The sequence below is a fragment of the Semicossyphus pulcher genome, unplaced genomic scaffold (assembly GCF_022749685.1).
Source record: "Semicossyphus pulcher isolate SPU_LCO1_2020_fin unplaced genomic scaffold, fSemPul1.0.p SCAF_10, whole genome shotgun sequence".
Lineage (NCBI taxonomy): Eukaryota > Metazoa > Chordata > Actinopteri > Labriformes > Labridae > Semicossyphus > Semicossyphus pulcher.
The window spans coordinates 18,898,397-18,918,298 of NW_027211604.1; the positions used below are offsets into that span (position 1 = coordinate 18,898,397).

Sequence of the window (19,902 nt, forward strand, 5' to 3'; positions counted from 1 at the left end):
GCGTCACAGAGCGGGGGATGGCTGAATTCAGGAATTTCAGCACCATGGACAGAGTCACCCACTGATATTGATGCTCTTTCTCTCTGATATTCCCTTTTATTTATGTATTCATTTATTTATTATTTTATATTTGAAGGAGTGATCATACTATTATTATTTTCGGTTCCCTCACTAAAACTTCAAACTACAAGATTATCTCATCATCACGTGCGAGTTCACACCCATGCATGAAGAGTCTTATGTTATTGAACAGTATTTTTCCGATAAACACAAAATAAATTCATTTATAATTCAACTTATAGCCTAAAATATAAATTAAGAGCCGTATTCTTGTCATAATTATCTAACATAATTATGGATTCCGCGTCATGTGAACGTTTGTGCTCGTGGTTAATTAAAAAAACGTAGTGATTCATGAAACTTAATTTAAGTTGAGTTGTTAATTTCAGAGTTAAGGAGATCCTGAGCAGCTCTGCAGGAGCAGTAGGGTTAAGTGCCTTGCTCGGGGACCCCTCGATTAGTTCGCTGACGGGTTTCTAGAGCGAAAAGCAAGAGGCAGACCCACCCACATTTTTCAACCTCGCCCCCCCGTGGATTCGAACCACTAACTTTCCACACAGCACAATTACCGCTTCTAAAACAGTCACGCTGGGTGAGAACAAAAACACAGGGATACCCCAGTGTGCCCCGGAGTAACTTGTAGTCTTGGTTCTCCTTTAAATTTCCTCCGTGTCTGGGTACTACCTCTGCCACTACCAGCAGCAGCAGCGCCGCTTCTTGATGTTGTGGTCGGGAGTACGCATGCGCCCGGCATTGGCATAACTGCACTGGCGAGAATAAGTTGGACCTCGTCTCTCTTCACTAAAAGAAAAAAAAACACGTAACATAAGTATGGCGGTGTTCAGAAAAAGAAGAATGAGGTGTTTTTGCGTCTGGTTGTTTCCTCTCGTAGTGACGGTGGTGAGCGCCCAAAGGTAAGTGACAGGGTCGGAGGAAGCTCCACTCATTTTTTACTAAGTGTTACAGACGGCATGGAAAATACTCTTGGACACTTTATGCTTCAAGAATGTGTCGTATTCAAATCTTCTGTGCACCTTTTCTCTCTCTTTCCCTCCATAGTGTCGGTGCTAATGACCCTAGCAATATGTCTGTGGTTAAAGAAACGGTGGATAGACTGTTGAAAGGTTATGATATACGATTGAGGCCAGATTTCGGAGGTAAATGAACTCGTATTATCACCAACTCTGCTCGAGTTTGTGCCTTGTCAGCCTGTATAATAGTACAGTGTTTGTATCGCTAATGCAACCACCGATAACTCAATAAGGTTTGCGATTTTGGAAAGTACATCAGTGTGAGACATTTATATGATACAGTCGAGGCAAAAAAAATGTGCCAAAACAACCCAGAGTGCGCACATAATGCGAGAAAACACGAGCTGGTGGACGCTAAAATACATCAGCCTTTTATTTAAAGGGGGAAAACACTACAGTAAAAAGGTGGCTGTCTACTCCCAGTGCACGTCTGTTGGAATTTAAGAAAAAAAATAGTCCCCTCTGTTGTTTATATCCATGTTCCAATTCATGTGGTCACTACCAGGCAAACATGATTTCATGTCAACAACTTTTAGGGGAATCACCAGCACTTCCACCGCAGCTCAGCGCATCTAATCCCACCCGAAATGAACACTGTAAACTATTATCCGGCTGACAACTGCTAAATTTTTAAATCTGTGTTCACAACACGCACACTTTATTAACCGTTTCTCCTAAATATATGTCAATCAATCATACAGGCTGCACGTGATGTGTAGTGTTTACGCTGCTTACATTTGTTTTGATCTGCCCCAGGTGCGCCGGTTGGAGTGGGAATGAATATAGACATAGCCAGCATAGACATGGTATCAGAAGTCAATATGGTAAGTAGGCTATTATTACCACTTCTTTGAGTGACCACTCTGGGCTAATGATCGCAGCTATGCATGAAGCTAACAGGGGGAAATACCCTCCCAAAGCACCGGGGAACCCCCTCTGAACGCAGGTCTGTGTACATGTGTGTTCCCCCCCCCTCCGATCGCTCGCATCGATTCAAAGGCAGTGATTGTTTTTGTTTGAGGGTTGATGACATGACCTCTCTGGGGTTTTGAAATAGACTGACATTTATGGATGTTTTGTTTTCGAACTCATAAGCTGCTGGCTGCTTAATTTCCTGAGCAGGTACACAAGCAACGAACAAAATCAATGATTTATGGGAATAAAAGTTCAATCAAATCACCTTCTTCAAGCCTTATAGGGAAGTTATATTATAAGCTCCATTTACAATGCTGGCAATCTGTCACCCTGGCGTATATGTTGCTTTATGAGATATTATTTGTTTTGTCTGGTGTGGAAGTGTTCCATTAGAAATAGTGTCAGTGGAAGAACTTGAGAGCTGAGGATGTGGGAAGTGGAGATTAAGTTTTGCTTCATACAAGTGCACCTCCTAGTGATGAGATATTAGAACTGCACCACCGTGTGCAACAGAAAGTCAAGGCTGTATTTTATCATCATGGAAGGTTACTCCTGACAGTTATTATGCAGTCGACAAGGTGAGCAAAAATTGATATTTATGGTAATATGCATGAGATTCTGATTGGTCTATTGTCATCAGCAGTTTGTTTCCGTCTGTGTTTGACCTCTGCTGTTGGAGTGAGCAGCTTTTCATTTACATCTCTGCACACATGTGTTCTGGTGTTGCAGTTGTTACTACACTGTTACAAGCTGTGATGTGAGTCACGTTGTGATGTCGAGGAATGATTACATGCGGGAATATTTTTGGCAGCAGAACCCAAAGGCTGTTCTTCATGTTGTCGTCTCCGTGCTTCATGGAGACTATGTTGACGCGTGGAGATGAGATGATGTCTATTTGCATGTGTAACCACAGAGGGCCTGCACAGGAATACTCCCATACATGCACTCACACAAGCACACACACACACAAGCACTCACATGCCGTACACAGTGCAGGTCTACAGAGGCCTCCACAGCAGCCTTGAATTCTTAATTAAAGGCATGTTTTCCCAGTGTAACCGATGTAAGAGCTTGGAAACTGGTATACATTGTGTTTTTGCATTTGTGTGCTTGAGTGTGTGTGTAAGAGTGCCTGCAAGTACAGTATGTATATATTTGAGTGTGGAAACAGGAAGTATTTCCAGGAATCTAATGTAAAAGTATGATGTAGGATGGAGCTATCCATACGTAGCTTTCTCTGCAAAAATGAAGGTATTGATTTCTTTATGTTAAATTACAAATAAATACAATTGTGCTCTGCAACTTATAAACGTCACTTTTTGGGGTATTTTTACATTTGAGTTAGCATGTAGCACAGAGTGGAATTCAAAAGAGAATGAGCATAGATGTTTAGCCGTAGTTTTGGTCACAACAATGGCAGACTGGTCAGCGACCCAACTTGTTTGTTGTGATTATCTAGTATATTATTTTGATGAGGCTTTGAAGTCAGGTCTCAGAGTACAAAGTTACGCTCTGCCAATGAAAGGCGCCTGGTACTCCCATCACAACAGGGCCATAAGTCGCTAACTAGACTCTTCTCCTCTGTAGTCCCCTGGTGGTGGAACGAGCTACCAAACATTCGGTCCGCAGAGTCCCTTTCACCTTTAGGAAGAAGCTAAAGATTTCATGAACACCTCTGCACTTAATGATAGCTATTGATGATGATGACATTGAGGATGTTGTTGATTATGATGATTTGTGATAAAACCAGCGATCGCAGTTGAAGCTGTTTGTTGGCTCTTACTGACTTCGTTCCCTCCTGTCTTGATCGTTGCTTGTGTTCTCTGGGGATGGCAGTTGAGGGCAACAAACAAAAGAAGTTGACTTCTTTTAACCCTGTGTAGTACAGTAGTTACTATTCGTAGCATGTGTTCTGGCCAGTCCCAAAGTTTGAAACTAGCCTATACCTCCTGAACAGGGCTCCGCTTCTTGACTCACACGTAGATATCCAAGAATCACAACTGCAGCCGCTTATTGTGTTGTCCTCATTTGACCGATTTATTAACCCAAAACGACATTTGTAATATTATCTACATGAGGTCAAAAGACTGTGCCGATGCCTCGTCCCCTTCCACACATCTCACATGTCTGCGCGAACAAAAGATCACCGCAACTCAGTCCCAACTTCTCGCAATGCAGAGGTGTTCATGAAAGAGCTGGGTGTTTCTTAAAGGTGGGACCAGATGGAGTTTGGTAACTCGTTCCACCACCGGGGGACTACAGAGGAGAAGAGTCTAGCTAGACGGATGCAAGATTAGCACCAAGATCTTCATATTTTGAAGCTTAGGGCCACAAACCAGGCTGCTGTAGTTGGGAGTAAGAACGTGTTGATATGCAGTAGTACATGTCCTAAAAACAGGACAACTATTCTGCTGTTCTGCTGCTTCCAAAAAGTACGCCAGGGCCGTGTGTTTTTGTCCACACACACCCACACACACATGGCCAAACAAATAAAACAAAAATCCCACTCACCCTCCGAACACACAAAACCAGTGCACAGCACAGCTTCTTTGATCATTCCCCTCTTTTGTCAGGTTCGGCCCACTAAACACCCTCTAATGTGAGGGGGGAGTCATTACCACCTGACCCGCTGGAGCCCCGTGAAAAGAAGAGGCCACATGTGTGCGTAATGGTTTTTCGGCATCTTTGATCCGCTCCCCCTTTCCTATAAATGTAACCACTTTTCAGGATAGCAGCTGGTGTAGAAGCACTTTCCTTTCTTCCATTTCCTCCCCCCCCCCCATCTGGCGCTCTGTCTGCCACTTATTTTGGTGCGGGGAGTGAGAACCACCCTGGGTACTTTCTTTAGAGAACAGATAAGGAACGGGGTTGAGGATAATGGAGAGATGTCACTGAGAGAGATGTATCCAACAGTGTCCCATTAGCCATTATGGCAGAGCGGGACATCCATGCTTTGGTGTGTATTAACAATATATTCGTCTATCCACCCACCGCTGCTCTCTGTTGAGGGCCTTCCATTAAAAGCAGAGACATGGACTCATGATAATACAGTATTATTAGATTTTTCCACAGGGGCCATTAAAATAAAGACCTGCAAAGAGGGTTGTCTTAAACCATCTGTTTTAGCATTTTGTTACCAATGTCACAGAGCAGAAACCCATTTAGAAACAACACAGGCCTCTAGCACACGCAAGATGAGTCACCAAACTAAGTATGCAAGCCTTCAAGTGCGAGTGGCCCAAAGGACATGAAGTCCTCTTCTGTGTTTTGTCAGGTAAGCAGGTCGGATGTCCAAAAGTACATCCTGGATTTAACCCCCCAAAACACCGCTCCTTTTCTTAGTTGAAGACAAGTGTTGAGAAAAAGCTGATGACTGTTGAGGTCTTCTAAGGTAAAGCGTCACCAGTAGCTAGCTTTACTGAGTCATATACCATATATAAAACTACATTACATGTCACTTAGGCGAGCCAGACATGGAATGAGGAGGCCGTGCCTGGTGTTCATTACAAACCCATGAAAGGTCACTTGTTCCCGGGTGTCGGAGCCAAAGTCCCCAGCCTTCCGGGGGTTAAAAAGGCATAAGATATGATTGTGTATCACCTTGGGGTCAAAATTTTCACCTCTGCGAATGTGACAGAGAGAGAAAGACAGAGATAAATAGAGGCGAGAGAGATGTGACATTAACAAGTCGCCATGTGGAGGGCCAGAAGCGGGGCTGGTGTTGGAGGGAAGGTCGTGTACCGAGCGCTGCTGAGGGTTCACTCTGCGTGACTCAGAGGTGGACATACAGAGAGGGACACACACTGCATACCAATGGCATGTTAGACATTCAACCCAAGGCTAGTGGCTTTGCGAGCTCTAATGCGCGCACTGGTCAAAGGAATGGAATGGAAAGTACGTGCAGGCATGTAGAGGCATCGGTTGATTTCTTTGGTACTCGCTGCTCTTCTCTTTTTTTTCTCCAATGCCATTTAAGTCTCAATATTTGCTTTTAGTTGAGCTCCTTAGCACTTGAATCCTAAGCCAACAGTTTTCACAGGGGAAGAAATACTCCAGTGTGAGGATGAACTAAAGTTCTTATCCTCCTCCAAAAGGCAGAAATACCATTATTGATGCTCAGAAAGGTCAAGAGGAGCTTATTGATTGCTGGAGAGGGAGCCTGCCCAATTTTAGTACCCCGTTATTTCCTCTTCCGGAGAAGGAGATATCTCTGATGGGACGCCGGCTATAAATGCACGGAGATTCCGCTGAAAACTATACCATATATTAAACAAATGTGATACATCATAATGGATGCCGGCTGAAAGGCAGGAGATTATTGCTTGCCATATGATAATAAAGGAAAGAAAGATCACGGAAGCACTTATGTGGTATTGAGTCATATCTCATCCGGACCTGAGAGCTCTAAAATGATATTAAGACTGCATCTGTACTTGAGTCTAAATGTATTTCACAGCAGCCATCCAGATTATATTGCTGATGTGGGCAAAACTGTAAATTGATGAGCAGCCAAAATAATAAGTCAATGTGATTTTAATAGATCTTCATGGCGTGGATTTACCACTAAACGCCCAGTTTGTAATGGGGAGGAAACTCAACTTAATCAGCTCATTGTCATGTTAATGGTGCCGATCAAAAGATGAATGACACAGTGTAATTAATCTTTGAATGTAATGAACGCAACTTCATTTTAAATATCTGAAAGGAGGCAATGAATCTATCGCGCGCACGATTTTGCTTCACCGAAAATTATCCACAAGGCTGGATCACCGCAGGCTTTGTCAAGCACTCAAATTACCTCCAACCTGCTCCATGACGGTCGCATGGTAACTGGTGAGAGTGTAGAGGCAACGTGTGAAGATTCGCAGACTGCAACACACTCCAATTTTGGAGGGAAATAAATGAAAAGTAATGTGCGAGGCTCCTCAATTAAAACGTGTGAATTCATGGAGGCACTGTCAAACTATTAAAAGAGGCTTCACGCTATCTTTACAGCTCATAACAAGCTAATGAGCAGACGGGGGTTTGGTCTAAGTCCCCCAGATGACATCAGGGGTGATAAAGTGATACATTTAGTGGACAAGTGCAATTTTGCTGCGCAACAAAGAAGCACGATGATGCTGTTTTTACATGATTGATCATATTTTTGACTTTTTCTGCAAGGATACTTTCCATGCTCAAAAGTTGACTTCCTGAAGTCCTTCAGAGGACTCTTGCCGCGTCCCCTTCCTATCCTCAGTCTATAATAAGCCTCCTAGCATATAGGGCAGACGTGGACATATGCTTAAGAAGCCTCTAGTGACAATCTACACTCCCTCTTTCTTTCATGTACCTACACACATTCATAAATCCTAATCCTCTACCAGCTGCAAGTCATGCTTCCTCATGCTCTGCTGTTTAAATGTAGCTCCCAGGAAAGTAGCTGTTCGAATTACATAACAGGCGGAGCAAGGCCAAACCAAACTATGGTTCAGCTAGAGTTTGGCTGGAGAGCGAGAGTGTATATAATATATGAAGGAAGCTGGGCTCTAATGATCAGGGTATTGATCTGTTTTCACTGCATAGAATATCAGATGATACATACATCTGATTTACATCTGACAACTGAGACTCCATCTCTTGTTACATCATAGGAAAAATGGTTTGCGTATGATTTGGGATGAATCAAGGAATACCAGTTGGAAAGTTAAAGCTGGGATGGAGAAAAATTGTCACTGGAACAATGTCCAAGTCTCAGAGGCGGAGACTGGATGCAAATAATTCAGCCGTTTAAATGTGCCATGAGAATTGAGTTTATCATCCATGCAGCACAAGCATCAATACTGATAACCTTAACCATGGGATGACAAAACTAAAAGCAGTATCCAAACTTTGGGCTGCACAATTAATCACATATTAACCCCGATCATGATTTTGGCTTACATGCGATTAAAAACTGATTGGCGGAGATATTGACGTTTAGAATGTATGATTTCATGTCATTAACGCCTTAGAACCGTAAACAACAAATGGCAAATGTGTTAGAAAACAGTCGCCTTATTATACATCCAGCACACTAGTTACATTAGCACTCTTGTTGAATCTAGTTTCTGGCCACCCTGTGAATATAAATCCATGAGTTATTCCTCTTTTCGCCCTGTTTTGTTATTAAGTCCTGCTCAGCGTTCCGCTATGTTCAGCAGGTAGTTGTCTCCTTTCGGTTTGATGCTAGGCAGGTGGTATCTAGTGTCTATTCAGAGCTGCATACTGCTGGAAACAGGGTTATTGGGAGCATTGAAACTGAACCAAAACAGTTAAGATGGGCCGTCAGCCCCCCCAAAAACGAGAGAAAGCGGAGAGCTCTGTGAAAATTCTCCATGGGTTTGTCTACACAGCCGTGCCCTTTCAAATTAAAAGTCATATGTAAGGAAACATTTTTATTGGTACATCCAGTCATGAAGACAAAATATTAAGAATTTGTTTGTTTGTTTGTCTGTGTTGCTGTCAGCCCACTCTTCATTTCTGCCTGTATTTGCCTACAAATGGCAACCACTGCATGGCCACAAGTGAAGCACACTTTTGGACAGTATAAATCCTCCCTCATTGTGTCTGCCATGAATGTCACACAGTATTTAAGGACGGTAAGCTTTGAACTCATCGCTGTCCAAAGCACTATCTTTAATAATTCCAGCTGACCTGAAAGTAGTAGAAAAAACATCAGGTCATTTTAACCACCGTCTTTCCCACCTGAAGAGCGATGCAACAACCTGCTCCATGTATCAGCTGATGCGTCCAAACATACACAGCAGCAGTATGCTGTAGATTACACACAGATAAGAACAACACAGCGTGCCTGCGCAGAGGAAAGTCTCACGGGATGTTTGAGGGAGTGAATGAGGAGTTGTGTGATTGGAGCGCTGAAACAACCCATGCTCCACCTTGCATTATTCATGCGGGGAGGTTCAGATACATGTGCCTCCCTGTAGAGTTTTAGTAATCCATTTAGATTACATTCATGTGCCACTTTAATGCGGGAGAGAGACATACATCAGGTGGGTGGTCTGTGCGCCGAGAGAGGCTTTTTACGACACATGGGACAATATTACATTCAGGAAGGTGTTGACTCATAAGCAGAACTAATTATGTAAATGATGATGAAGGTGGTGGTTATGTCGCTGTGATGACGATTGCGATTTTTTTCCCAATGGAGGGCAAAGAATAAGAAAAGAAAACTGCGATAAATATCTGATAGAACAATTACAAAGTGTCATTTCACAGCCTTTCTCATACTGTATGAGGAGAACGGTACATTACGCATTAGATCAGTGTGAGCACCTGTCTCCTTCACAGGAATACTGATAAGTTTAGGTAGCAACAGTCATTGCTCTTACTGTGGGCGCAGCTATAAGACTTGACATTTTGTTGTGTGTAATTCACAACACCATCAATTTTGGGGGGGGGGGGGTAAAGAATGATGCACATGAATGTAGAAGAAGGCTGTGAGTCAGACTCATTTTGTAAAGTGGTATTATCAAAGCAAGACAAGGGAAGTCTGCTGGTCTAAAAGCAGCCTGTCTTTAGATCACATGCAGTAGCCATAACAGAGGAGGCTTTCTCTATTCTAGCATATCCCGCCTTGGTGAACGCTTCCCTTATGTTCATATTCTCCAAGTAGATCCCCCTGCTGCCATACAAACCCACTAGGATTCCACATTTGTATTAATCCGCAGCTGAAAATAGTCCCCAACAAACGCACCAATACCTTCCGTTACGACACTGCCTGGACAACTATTATATTGCTTGGTCCTTTAAATAAAAACCAAACAAAACAAAGCTGCTCTATTCTCAAAGATGTACTTAAAAGTAGAAGAAGAAGCAATGGGTTTGACTCAGAGTGCCAAAAACAGGGTAAATAATTAAATATTTAAACAGAGACTATCAAAATTTATGGCCCACATAATCATATATTACCTTGGTCAATACGCGAGCACTTGGAAACAAAGTCAATCAGATATGGCAAACAAATTCTAAGTACTGGGGTTGATAGGCAGTATATCAAAAGCCAGGCAGATGGCCAAATATAAACAGGTAGAGACGGGGAAAACAGAACGAAGGCTGGAACAGTAAGGCCTCAAGACAACATAGACAATCTGGCAGAGGATGACTGTGAGCAAACCTCTTTGTAAATAAATATTTTTCAATGCTAATTACAATTGCTGTCGGTGTGCAGGTGACTAAATGAAGCGTTGGTGCAGGAAAAGCGGCATAGCAACAGCTGGCGGGCAGGTGAGGAAGGGCGCATGTGAATTCAGAACGGGGTGAATATTGAGATGAACAAGAGGCAGATGAGGGAGGAGATGTAGACAGAGCAGCTGTCACAATGACAAGATTACCACAGGTTTATGTACAGTCAAAATCTCATAAGCTGTGTGTACAAAGATGTCTGGGTAAATGGTGTCTGAATCATTGTTATCCCCGCTCTTACTGTAGATGTATCTTTAAATCTGCTGCGTAGTCTCTACACAAGGCTTCTGCTGTTGCCCAAACGGTTTGGCTTGTGATTCTGTGAATTATCTTTAAATGTTTGTCCCAGTTTTATACTTATATTTCTTAGGTTTGGCCCATTATTTGTTTTCTTCTATATATCTATATGTACGACCCTCTGGCTTATATTTAGTGATACTGTAGGTCAAAATTATAACTTTTCCAGTGACTTTAGTATGTCCCGAGTTTCCTCCAAATATGTGGGGGAATACATAAAAGGTCTATGATCAAATACCTGCAAAACTAACGGCATTCCCGTCATTCTCAGCTGTAATTGGTGTTTAGTGCTATGTAGCTAATGTTAGCATCAAAACTTGCTAAATTAAGGTTGAGAAGTATTGCCTTAAGCGGGGCACACACTACAAGATAATTCCCCCCCTTCCGACAATCGTAAGCAAAGTTTTTTGATGGTTCTAAAGATGATCTTGCCAGATGTTCCTGTGGCGTGAGGGATGTTAAGAGTGGTTTCACTTCCCCCGATCTGCTCGAAAGGCCGTCATGGCCGCACCGATTTCAAATCCGTTATCTTGTTGTGTGGGGGGGAACCCCAAGGACAGCCGAGCACTCAGTCTTTGGACTGTCACGTGGAACGAAACTATAGCCAATGGAGAAGCAAGCTGACTGAAGAAGGAAGAACAACAACAGCAGCCATGGCGACAAAAGCAAACGGGGAGCTCCATAGTTTGTTCTTTTTTCTTCCTGAATTTTCAGTAAAAAGTCCAAAAACTGTCATCCTGCAATGTTTGTTTACTCTAAAGTCTTGTTTGACCGCGAGAGTTTTGCGAGATTTCCAGTTGTGAGAGTTGGGACTCTGGTTGTTGGTGAATGGAACCTGTTAGTGTGTGGTGTGCTGCTCTGGCGTAATCGTTGCTCTCCACACAGTATAGGAGCAAAACTGTCAAATCTATGATTTTATATCGTCAGGTGTGGGGTCTCTCACATTTTCAACATCTGTTAAGATTTGAATAATCTTTTAGTGAGGGCCAGGCCGCTAGCATGTCTTACTCAAGTCATGTGGTTTCTTGATTTAAAAGGAATCATATGGACACAATGTAGGAAGACAACATTGGGGAAAACTTTATGTAACTGAATTTTCAGCTATGACGTGGATGTGTCCTCACCCCATGGCATGGAAAAAGCCTTTTCTCAGTTCTCTTTGGCAAAACAAGCTCTGTGTTACGTTTAAAGCTGACGCAGTTAAGCCTCACTAAGAGCCCTGCAGCGACACTTTGTTGTAGGCTTGTGTGAAGTAATTCCTTGTGTGTATGATCGGGGTCTTCTGAACACAAAGTTACTGCTTTTTAGTTTTTATCTTATACAAATCATATTTGAAAATCATTTCTGCGCAATCTGCAACATCTAACATTGATAAATGGGCTGACGTAGATCCGTCACACAAACACACACATCATAAAGCACCAGTGTCATGAATATGTACTGCTTAGATCGTTATTAATGTTACAGACCCTGCTTATTGTACAATTAGTAACACGGCTCTAAATGTCAGGGGAAGGAAGGTGTGTAATCAATTCCCGCAGGTTAAACAAGCTCAGTAGTTAAGCATCTGATTCACTGCTGCCTGTGACAGTGAATGATGGGCTGGATGTTTAGCCATCACACAGCAGCCCGGTCCCTGCAGCTGTAGGTCTGTTAAACAGCAGCATCTTGTTTTCTTGTCGGTGGGCAGAGCGTGGGGAATTGACAGCATATTGCCATCGTGCCAGTCGTTCATTGCAGGGTAATAATTTCCACACCTGTCCTATATCAAGCTGATGTTACTCCCCTGGTACAGTCACTCATCCCTGTGATTCTCTCGCTCTCTGGGCTCTCCCTCGCATTCGTGCTCTCTTTGCCTGTGTGTTAATGACACAAGGCTGCGGCCCTGCTGTAGGGGGGATTACACAGAGTTACAAATCGAAGTGGGTTAATCGGCCGGTCTACCATTTCTGGAAGCATCCCTCAGTTCACTGGCCCCACTGCTCTATTTGTAAGTGTGCCATTGCTTACAGTTACATGTAGTTGTCGTGGTAAAAATCCTTCTAGTCACAAGTCACATGTAGATGCTTAAATATGGAGGCTTTAAAGTTGAAAATGTTTTAACTTGAGTACAATTTTTCTATGCATCTCAGGGTTTTATTCATCGACTCCATACGCATAGAGAGACAAGAGGAGCTGAATTAAAATGCACAGACACAAATGTTGTTAGCTAGCTTACAGCTAACGTCTGTGCTGTTGGTATAGTCCACTGGCTGCTTTGGGGACAGAAACACAAAAGGTCCTGCATTCAAAGTTAAGAAATTTTATCAGGCATCTTAATAAATAATAATAACTAGGGCATTGTTTTATTTCCTCACAACAGTTAAAGATGTATTTGACCTCTGACCTCAACTGATGACTTTAAATATGCCCCCTAACCAAATTCCTTGACAAGTTTAAACGCAATAAGTTATACGGAATCATCAGTGTCCCTAATCAAATAAGTAGCTTTAAGTTCAGCTCATCTCACCGGCTATTGAAAGCACTGTGTCAGCTCTGCTGTGATATCCGGTACATTACTAACTGGATAAAAGCTTCCCATGAAAGGCAGAAGCATTAATGTTTCCTTACTGGGTAACAGGTATGTGCTTCTGAAGCCATTATATGCTTTTAAAGAGTCAGCCTTACCTACACTAGAAAAAGCTTCGTCCAAATCCATTAAGCAGAGACTCAGTGTCAATTGAACGATATATTGACAGTGTTAATGAGGGTTAAATGTTCACTGACAACTATTCGGCTTTGACAAGTGAAGGCTGGAGTATTTCTCAGTCATAGAGCTGATAGGTAGGGCTTACTTAGACTTTAAATTACTACATTATGTATAATAACTATTTCTGACACTCACAATTAGCTTTTCACACATTTCTCCAACGCCAGTGCATGGAAAGTGTATAGAGATCAGTGAGGGTTAGAGCCAGTGGAATAAAGGAAAAGTCAAGGATTAGGAGGTCAATCAGGGGTCAACTTTGTGACCTTTCAACCTTTCCAATTATTGAGACACAATAGATGAGTTTTACTGCCGTGATCACTTTTAAATAAACTTTAAGACACATTTCCTTTAACACCTTTATGATTGACACCGCTCCTGACTCGAGTGTGCAAGCACTCCTCTGTGTTGTGTAGTGGGGATAACACTCATCATTGTGTGGGACCTATTTTTAGATTGTTAATCAAGGTAACATGTTCAGTCTGACACACTCAGTATGATATCCCATAAAGTGTGAGTAGAGTGAGATTGCTTCATTTCGGCTCATCCATCCGCAGTGACCTAACAAAGGTCAAAAGTGTGTGTGCATTAGGTGTGTGAGCGTTCATGCAGTTGTGTCTGTTTCGTTTAGTTTTGTTGTCAGGCAACTAAATAGTGGAGTGTCTCCACTCCAGGGTATGGAGCAGGGGTGTAACACACATATACTACATCTATCAGTATGTGTTTATTTCACACAAAAAAACCCTATAAGCCTATTTCAATGTTGTTCTTGAAAAACACTGAAATTTGTAAAGATGAATGTGGTCAGCAAACTGTTGCTGTAATAAAAGAGGACACTATTGACGAAGAAATCTTTCATAGCTCATAGGGGCCACATCGCATCATCCAAAAACTATAAACTGGATAGGGCTGGATAGTGCCGTCGCCCCACAGCTAGAAGGTTCCTGGTTTGAGTCTATGTTCTCTATCTGCATGCGTGGGTTCCCTACGGGTACTCCGGCTTCCTCCCACAGTCCAAAGACATGCTCGTTAGGTTCATTGGTAACTCTAAAATTGCCAGTAGGTGTGAACGTGAGCGTTGTCTGTCTCTCTGTGTCAGCCCTGTGATCAGCCCTCACCTCGCCTCTCGCCCAATAACAGCTGGGATAGGCTCCAGCCCCCCGCGACCCTGAACAGGATAAGAGGTATAGATAATGGATGGACGGATAAACTGGAGGTTGTATGCTTTATGAGGAAGCCAAGTGTTATCTAGAAAGAAAAATGAGAAACCCAATGACAACAAACTGATACAATTGTTGTTATTTTGCATTATGCCTTTAAAAGGGGCCACCACATTCACTTAGTCCCTTTTCTGTCAGATCATCCCAAGAGTGTGATCCCAACAAAGCCGACATCTATTCTTATTTTTTACAACGCCAACATGGCGTGTCATGTCTTGTGAAGAAACTTGTGCAGAATCCAAAAGCATCAGACGTTGAACCTCCATGATTACTTATGTACTTCCTGCAGTTTACTGGGCAACATATTGGTCAACATGCACAATTTAATGCACTTGCATGCAGTTTTGGTTACAGTACCTCTTTCCACTTACTCTTCCTGTTACCTGGATCACTTTTGATACTGAAGAAAACTCTTAAAGACAAAATCTGTGGTTATAGAAAATACTTTTTTTAAAATGATTTCTGATGGAAAACATGTCTAGAAGCTCCATTTGGTCCCACCTGGGAGAACTCTTCGACTCTCACTGTGATTTTGTGTTTCAATATATTGGATTACCTAACTCGGATGTGGTCACTGAAATATCTTTCTGTTTACACTATCAGACAACTGTACGAGTAACAAGCATTGATTTAGTAGTGATTTGATCAATGTTACCTGTTCACACAGACTGATAATAATCTCTGGTCTGCTGCATTGAGAGTCAAAATCAAATCACTGTTTTTAGGCACATGCAGTCACCAGCATAAACATTTGTCAGTGACTGCAGCTGAACAAATAAGCAATCAAAAAGAGATTTAGAAGCTGTTTTGAACATTTTCAAAAAGCTCAATTTTCAAAACCCGAGAAAATAGTAATTTAAAAGTGCTTCGTATTTGATTCCTGCAGGATAAATGTGTTTTTGAGATATCTATTGATTTGTGTGTTTCTTCCAAGCTGAATAGATTTACCCCACAAGGTTCTGCCGTTCTGTCCTGTCATCAAAGCCTTATAATTGGTCTTGCGGGTCACTGTGGTTTGGCTCGTTTCTGGCGCTCACAAACAGATTTCGCTAAGCATGGAAACTTATACCACCAGTTGTCAATAGAGTTCAAGACTACAGTACGTTCTGTTTTCTCGCAGCTTGTCAAAATACAAGAAGTTGTTAATGGCCAAACAAGAGAGACGAGGAGGGTGTGGATTGGTTTTCACAGCAGCTGAACATGACTCTGAGACCCGATAATGGGATAGCGTCGAGAGGGATAATGAAGCCATTGACCCATGCTTGGAGATACTTTTGCCATCACTTTACTCTCTTCAGTTGCCATCCTTTTAGCTTATATTATGCACTGATGTACAATTGGAGTGCAGTTTTAAATGCGCATTTCTTTGGCTGCAAAAAACCCCCAAAACAAATCATTGCATTCACAGCCGTGTTGTTCAGGGTCTTAGGTTAATGCTTCCTTTGTAGTACCCTCTCTGTTCGGATTCTAGGAAGTGGTACATTTGGGATAATGAAGATGAAAACAAGGCCTTCGGTTTTACGTCAGCGCTGACGCTAAAGATGATGCCCGAAACAGTTCTCCAGCCCTTTTAATTATTCAGCCTTATATTGTCAGCTGTGCGAGCGTGTTCCAGGATAAGAGATAAAGACAAAGGAAAACCTGGATGAGAGGTTAGTCAGGCGTGTGAGTGTCTCCAAACGCTTTCCTTCCGGTTGCTGTAATTTCTCCCACTTGTGCATCTAGCACTCATGGAGATTTCATGCAAGAAATGCGAGTTCAATCTTTTGTGAGTGTTTATATGGCTGGTAAGTAAGAAACAGAAACATAACTCTGTCTTCCTCTGTGGAGTTAAATAGCCTCATGTGTAATATTTGTATAGATGAAACAATGCTGTGTCAGTTTCCCGTAGGTATGTCGCCTTTCTGCTCTCCTTTAAATCAATATCAAACTTCAAACAATCAGAACTTTTTGTTGAGGTTTGATTCTTTCCCCTAAAAAGAGACAACAATGTAAGCGAAACTGCGTTCTGCTGATTATTTCTCTGCCGATGGCGATGAAAAAACAAGTGTACGATCTTGATCTCTTTTTCCAGTTAGACAGGTCAGTTAGGGTGAGATGACGAGGACATCTCCCCTGGAAAAACAAATAACATTGTCAGGATTAGTGTTCAATACCATGTTTGTGCCAGTTTGTGTGAGATGCACTTTCATTCCAGAGTACTATGGGTATTAAGGCATCTTCATGCTCACATCCATGTATTATTCATTGCTGCTTGTTTGGAACCAAATGTCTGTCCAAAATACTTTATCAAGTTTTAATTTAGAATTAAATCAGAGGCTTAATGTTTGAAGTAGGGCGGAAATATGAAAATGTTTTTGCCATCACACAGGTTATCAATGGATCTACTATGAGATGTCAGCCACAGCTCCTGTATATCTGGAGACTGATGTGGTTTTTATTCAAGCCACATTAAATGAAAGCTATTGTACCGAATGATATTAAGCCATCGATTCCTACAGATAAAACAAGAAGAATGGTAGTCAGACATCAATATAATTATTAGTATTATCATTATTTTTGGTTGGCAGTAGTGTTAAAATAACTACTTTCTGTTCTACTAGTTCTACTATCATTTTATAGTGACCAAACGGGGACCAGTTCTTTCCCTCATTTTGAAAAAGCAAAGATAAAATAGAGCCAGTGTATCTGAAGAGGTGAGACAAACACTGAAACAGTCATTTAATCAATGATTTACCATCATTGTGTATATCACATAGCATCCTGGTTTATGTTGTTTGGTGTGGTTTTGAATGTACGCTAATGTCTGCTACAGTGTTACAGTGTTTGGTAGTCGTGTTGGTAGATAGTAGAATAAAGCTCCGGGGTCAACTGCGCACTATGTTTCCTGTCAGATTATTCTGATGTGAACTCTAGCTCATTATACGGACAAGCCCAATCTAATCTGCATTGTCAGTTTCAGGTGTTATTGTTAGAATGAGTTTGTTAGAGAGCAAGTGGCTTCTAAGTGTTACGGCTCTTTGGAGGGAGCTGGATCTTATGGCTCCGTTCTTTTCCGAGAGCCATTCAGAAGACTCGTGAACGTGCCTGCGCTCTATTCTCCCGTGTCATCACACATGCGTATTTAAAATGTAAAAGGAAACAGCAGAATAATGTAGGAACAATTAATCAACGTCTTTGGTTTGCCAATAATTTATGATACAACTCTGTATGACTACATAGTCAACAAAGTAACAACAACCTTGGCGGAGGGTTATAATGTTGCTCAGCGTCGGCACTATGTTGTGGTGACGTGATTCGGCTGCACGTGAGCTAGCATAGCGGAGTTGCAGTTGAAAAAAGCTAACCGTGGTAGTTCGGCATGTAGGGGACTGGATTTAGGGCAGGCAGTGAAATTTGGGCACAGCTATAAAAAAGAACGGCCCTCACCTACGACCCGTCGTTCGCACCAAAGTGCCGTTCAAAAGAATCGGATCGTTTGTGCACGTCACAACACTTCTGGCTTTCTATTGTGTTACAATGTCAAACTTTTCTTTGCATTTGACTCACATTTGTCTGAATGACAGATATATATTTGAGAGCTGCCTGAGCCGCTTCTGTAGCTCTCAAACAAGTGGAAAGAGAGGACAAGAAGACTTGACTGGATCCATCTTCAAACGGCTTAACTTGATGACTTCAGCTACCGAAGGCTAGCTTTAAATTGTCCCCTTGCTAGCTGGTCCACTGTTGGTGAATGTGTGACGACATCAAGGTCCGCTGTTTGGTTTGATCGCGCGCACACATCCTGAAGCTGACACCCTCCTAAAGCACCCCTGCGTCTCTTGTAGGTCAGTCCAACTGTGAGGAGATATTGCTTCTTCGTGGGTGTCCTTGCTCAAGGAGATACTGTACGCAGGCCGTCAAATGTGAACTCGCACAACTCTGTGCACGGACACAGAAAAAAAGACTCCGAGACACACAGGCTTAATTTGATTTGTGGTCAGGTATAGGTTGATAACCAGTTTTGTGTACTCTTGCAGGCCCTATACGTGCCATCGATCCACACAATCTTTATATTGCATTATCTTATTGTTGACAATCTGTAGATGTGGTGTTGGCTTCTTGCTACCCTGTTTGAATAGCAATTGGCTTTTTCCTCCATTCCCCCTGACCTCCATAATGCATGAGATGTGGGACTAGTGGATCAGTGTGTTTGTCTGTTTATTGAGCATAGATAGATGGATAGATACATAAACATTTGGGGAGTGAAAGCTGTCAATAGCTTGAGCAGCGGCAGAAAGACACGCAAACATACACACCTGTACAATTTGTGTGCATCCACACGCACACATGATCTCTGCATGGAAGAGAAGTAGGACAAATGAGTTGCAGTTATTTTGTTCCTCATCTCTTTGGCCAGCTAACCTTTCATCTAGTGTAAATGACAGCGCTACAGTCTGAATCAACTTCCTCTCTGTCTTCCAGTAGGATTCAAAAGGACCCTAATAATCTGGGTCCTGCTCTGAGATGTCTTCTCTTCCCCATAACCCCACACACACCATCCCCCCCCCTCTTTGAATTGCCACTCCACTCTACTCCTCTCCAGGGACACAAAAGGGGCCTGCAGATGCTCCAATCGACTCTAATAAATTGTATGTAGTCAGTTAAGCTGTACGCCTGCCAACTGGCAAAGCTGTGAACCTCTGCTCTGGGAGAGCTCTGAGTATAGCGAAAAAGAGGGTTCCTCTAAATTCGATTCACCTTCAGCAGTGAGGTCTCTTGAACGCTACGTCCAGGCCGGAGTAAATGATGAAAGAGCATTGAAGAAAAGGGGATGCATTTACACAGAGCGACAGAGAGAGAGAGAGAGAGAGGAGCAGTGTGATGGAAATGAAGGCTAGACAAAGTACATGTAAACAAACAAGAGTCTGGGCTCTATTGAAATCCGTCATTTAGTTTCCGACATGCCATAAACCGCAGATATGGTCTTTAGGGAAGAAAAATACAAAACGTGTAGTGAGTCTAAGAGCTTTGGTCAGAGTGATGTTCTTAAGGGAATTCAATCTCGAGACCCAAACGACACACACACAAAAAAGCACAGACTCTCTCCAATAGCAACTGTGTTATTCAGTATTTTCCACTGATCTACATAGCCACTTATACAGGTCTGTATTAGCTCCTTTCTTAAAAATAATCACCTAGTCAAAGTGACTGTTCACTGATTTCACACCTTATCTCTGTCTGTCCGAGTTAGGTATATAGTGCTCAGTTTGACCCTGGGGCTAAGGCTGCAAAATCTGCTGTTCTTCTGGTACTGGCGCCATCATTTGATGTAGTTGGTGGCCATATTTTATTGTGGTTTAAAGTGTGCACTTTCACTTGACAGCACACGTTCATTTGTAATAGTTTAACATGTTTATTGCAGCGGCAG

The 19,902-nt window shown here is 42.3% G+C and overlaps 1 protein-coding gene across 1 annotated transcript in view; it reads left to right on the top strand.

Annotated features, from left to right (window-relative positions):
* The first annotated feature begins 822 nt into the window (after window positions 1–822).
* LOC138595592 (gamma-aminobutyric acid receptor subunit beta-2-like) overlaps window positions 823–19,902 on the top strand; it is a 68,374-nt gene continuing 49,294 nt past the window's right edge. Inside the window, exons 1-3 of the mRNA XM_069666907.1 lie at window positions 823–974; window positions 1,120–1,217; window positions 1,848–1,915. Coding sequence (XP_069523008.1) covers window positions 892–974; window positions 1,120–1,217; window positions 1,848–1,915 — 249 coding nt within the window. The 5' untranslated portion in view covers window positions 823–891. The remainder of the gene's footprint in view (window positions 975–1,119; window positions 1,218–1,847; window positions 1,916–19,902) is intronic.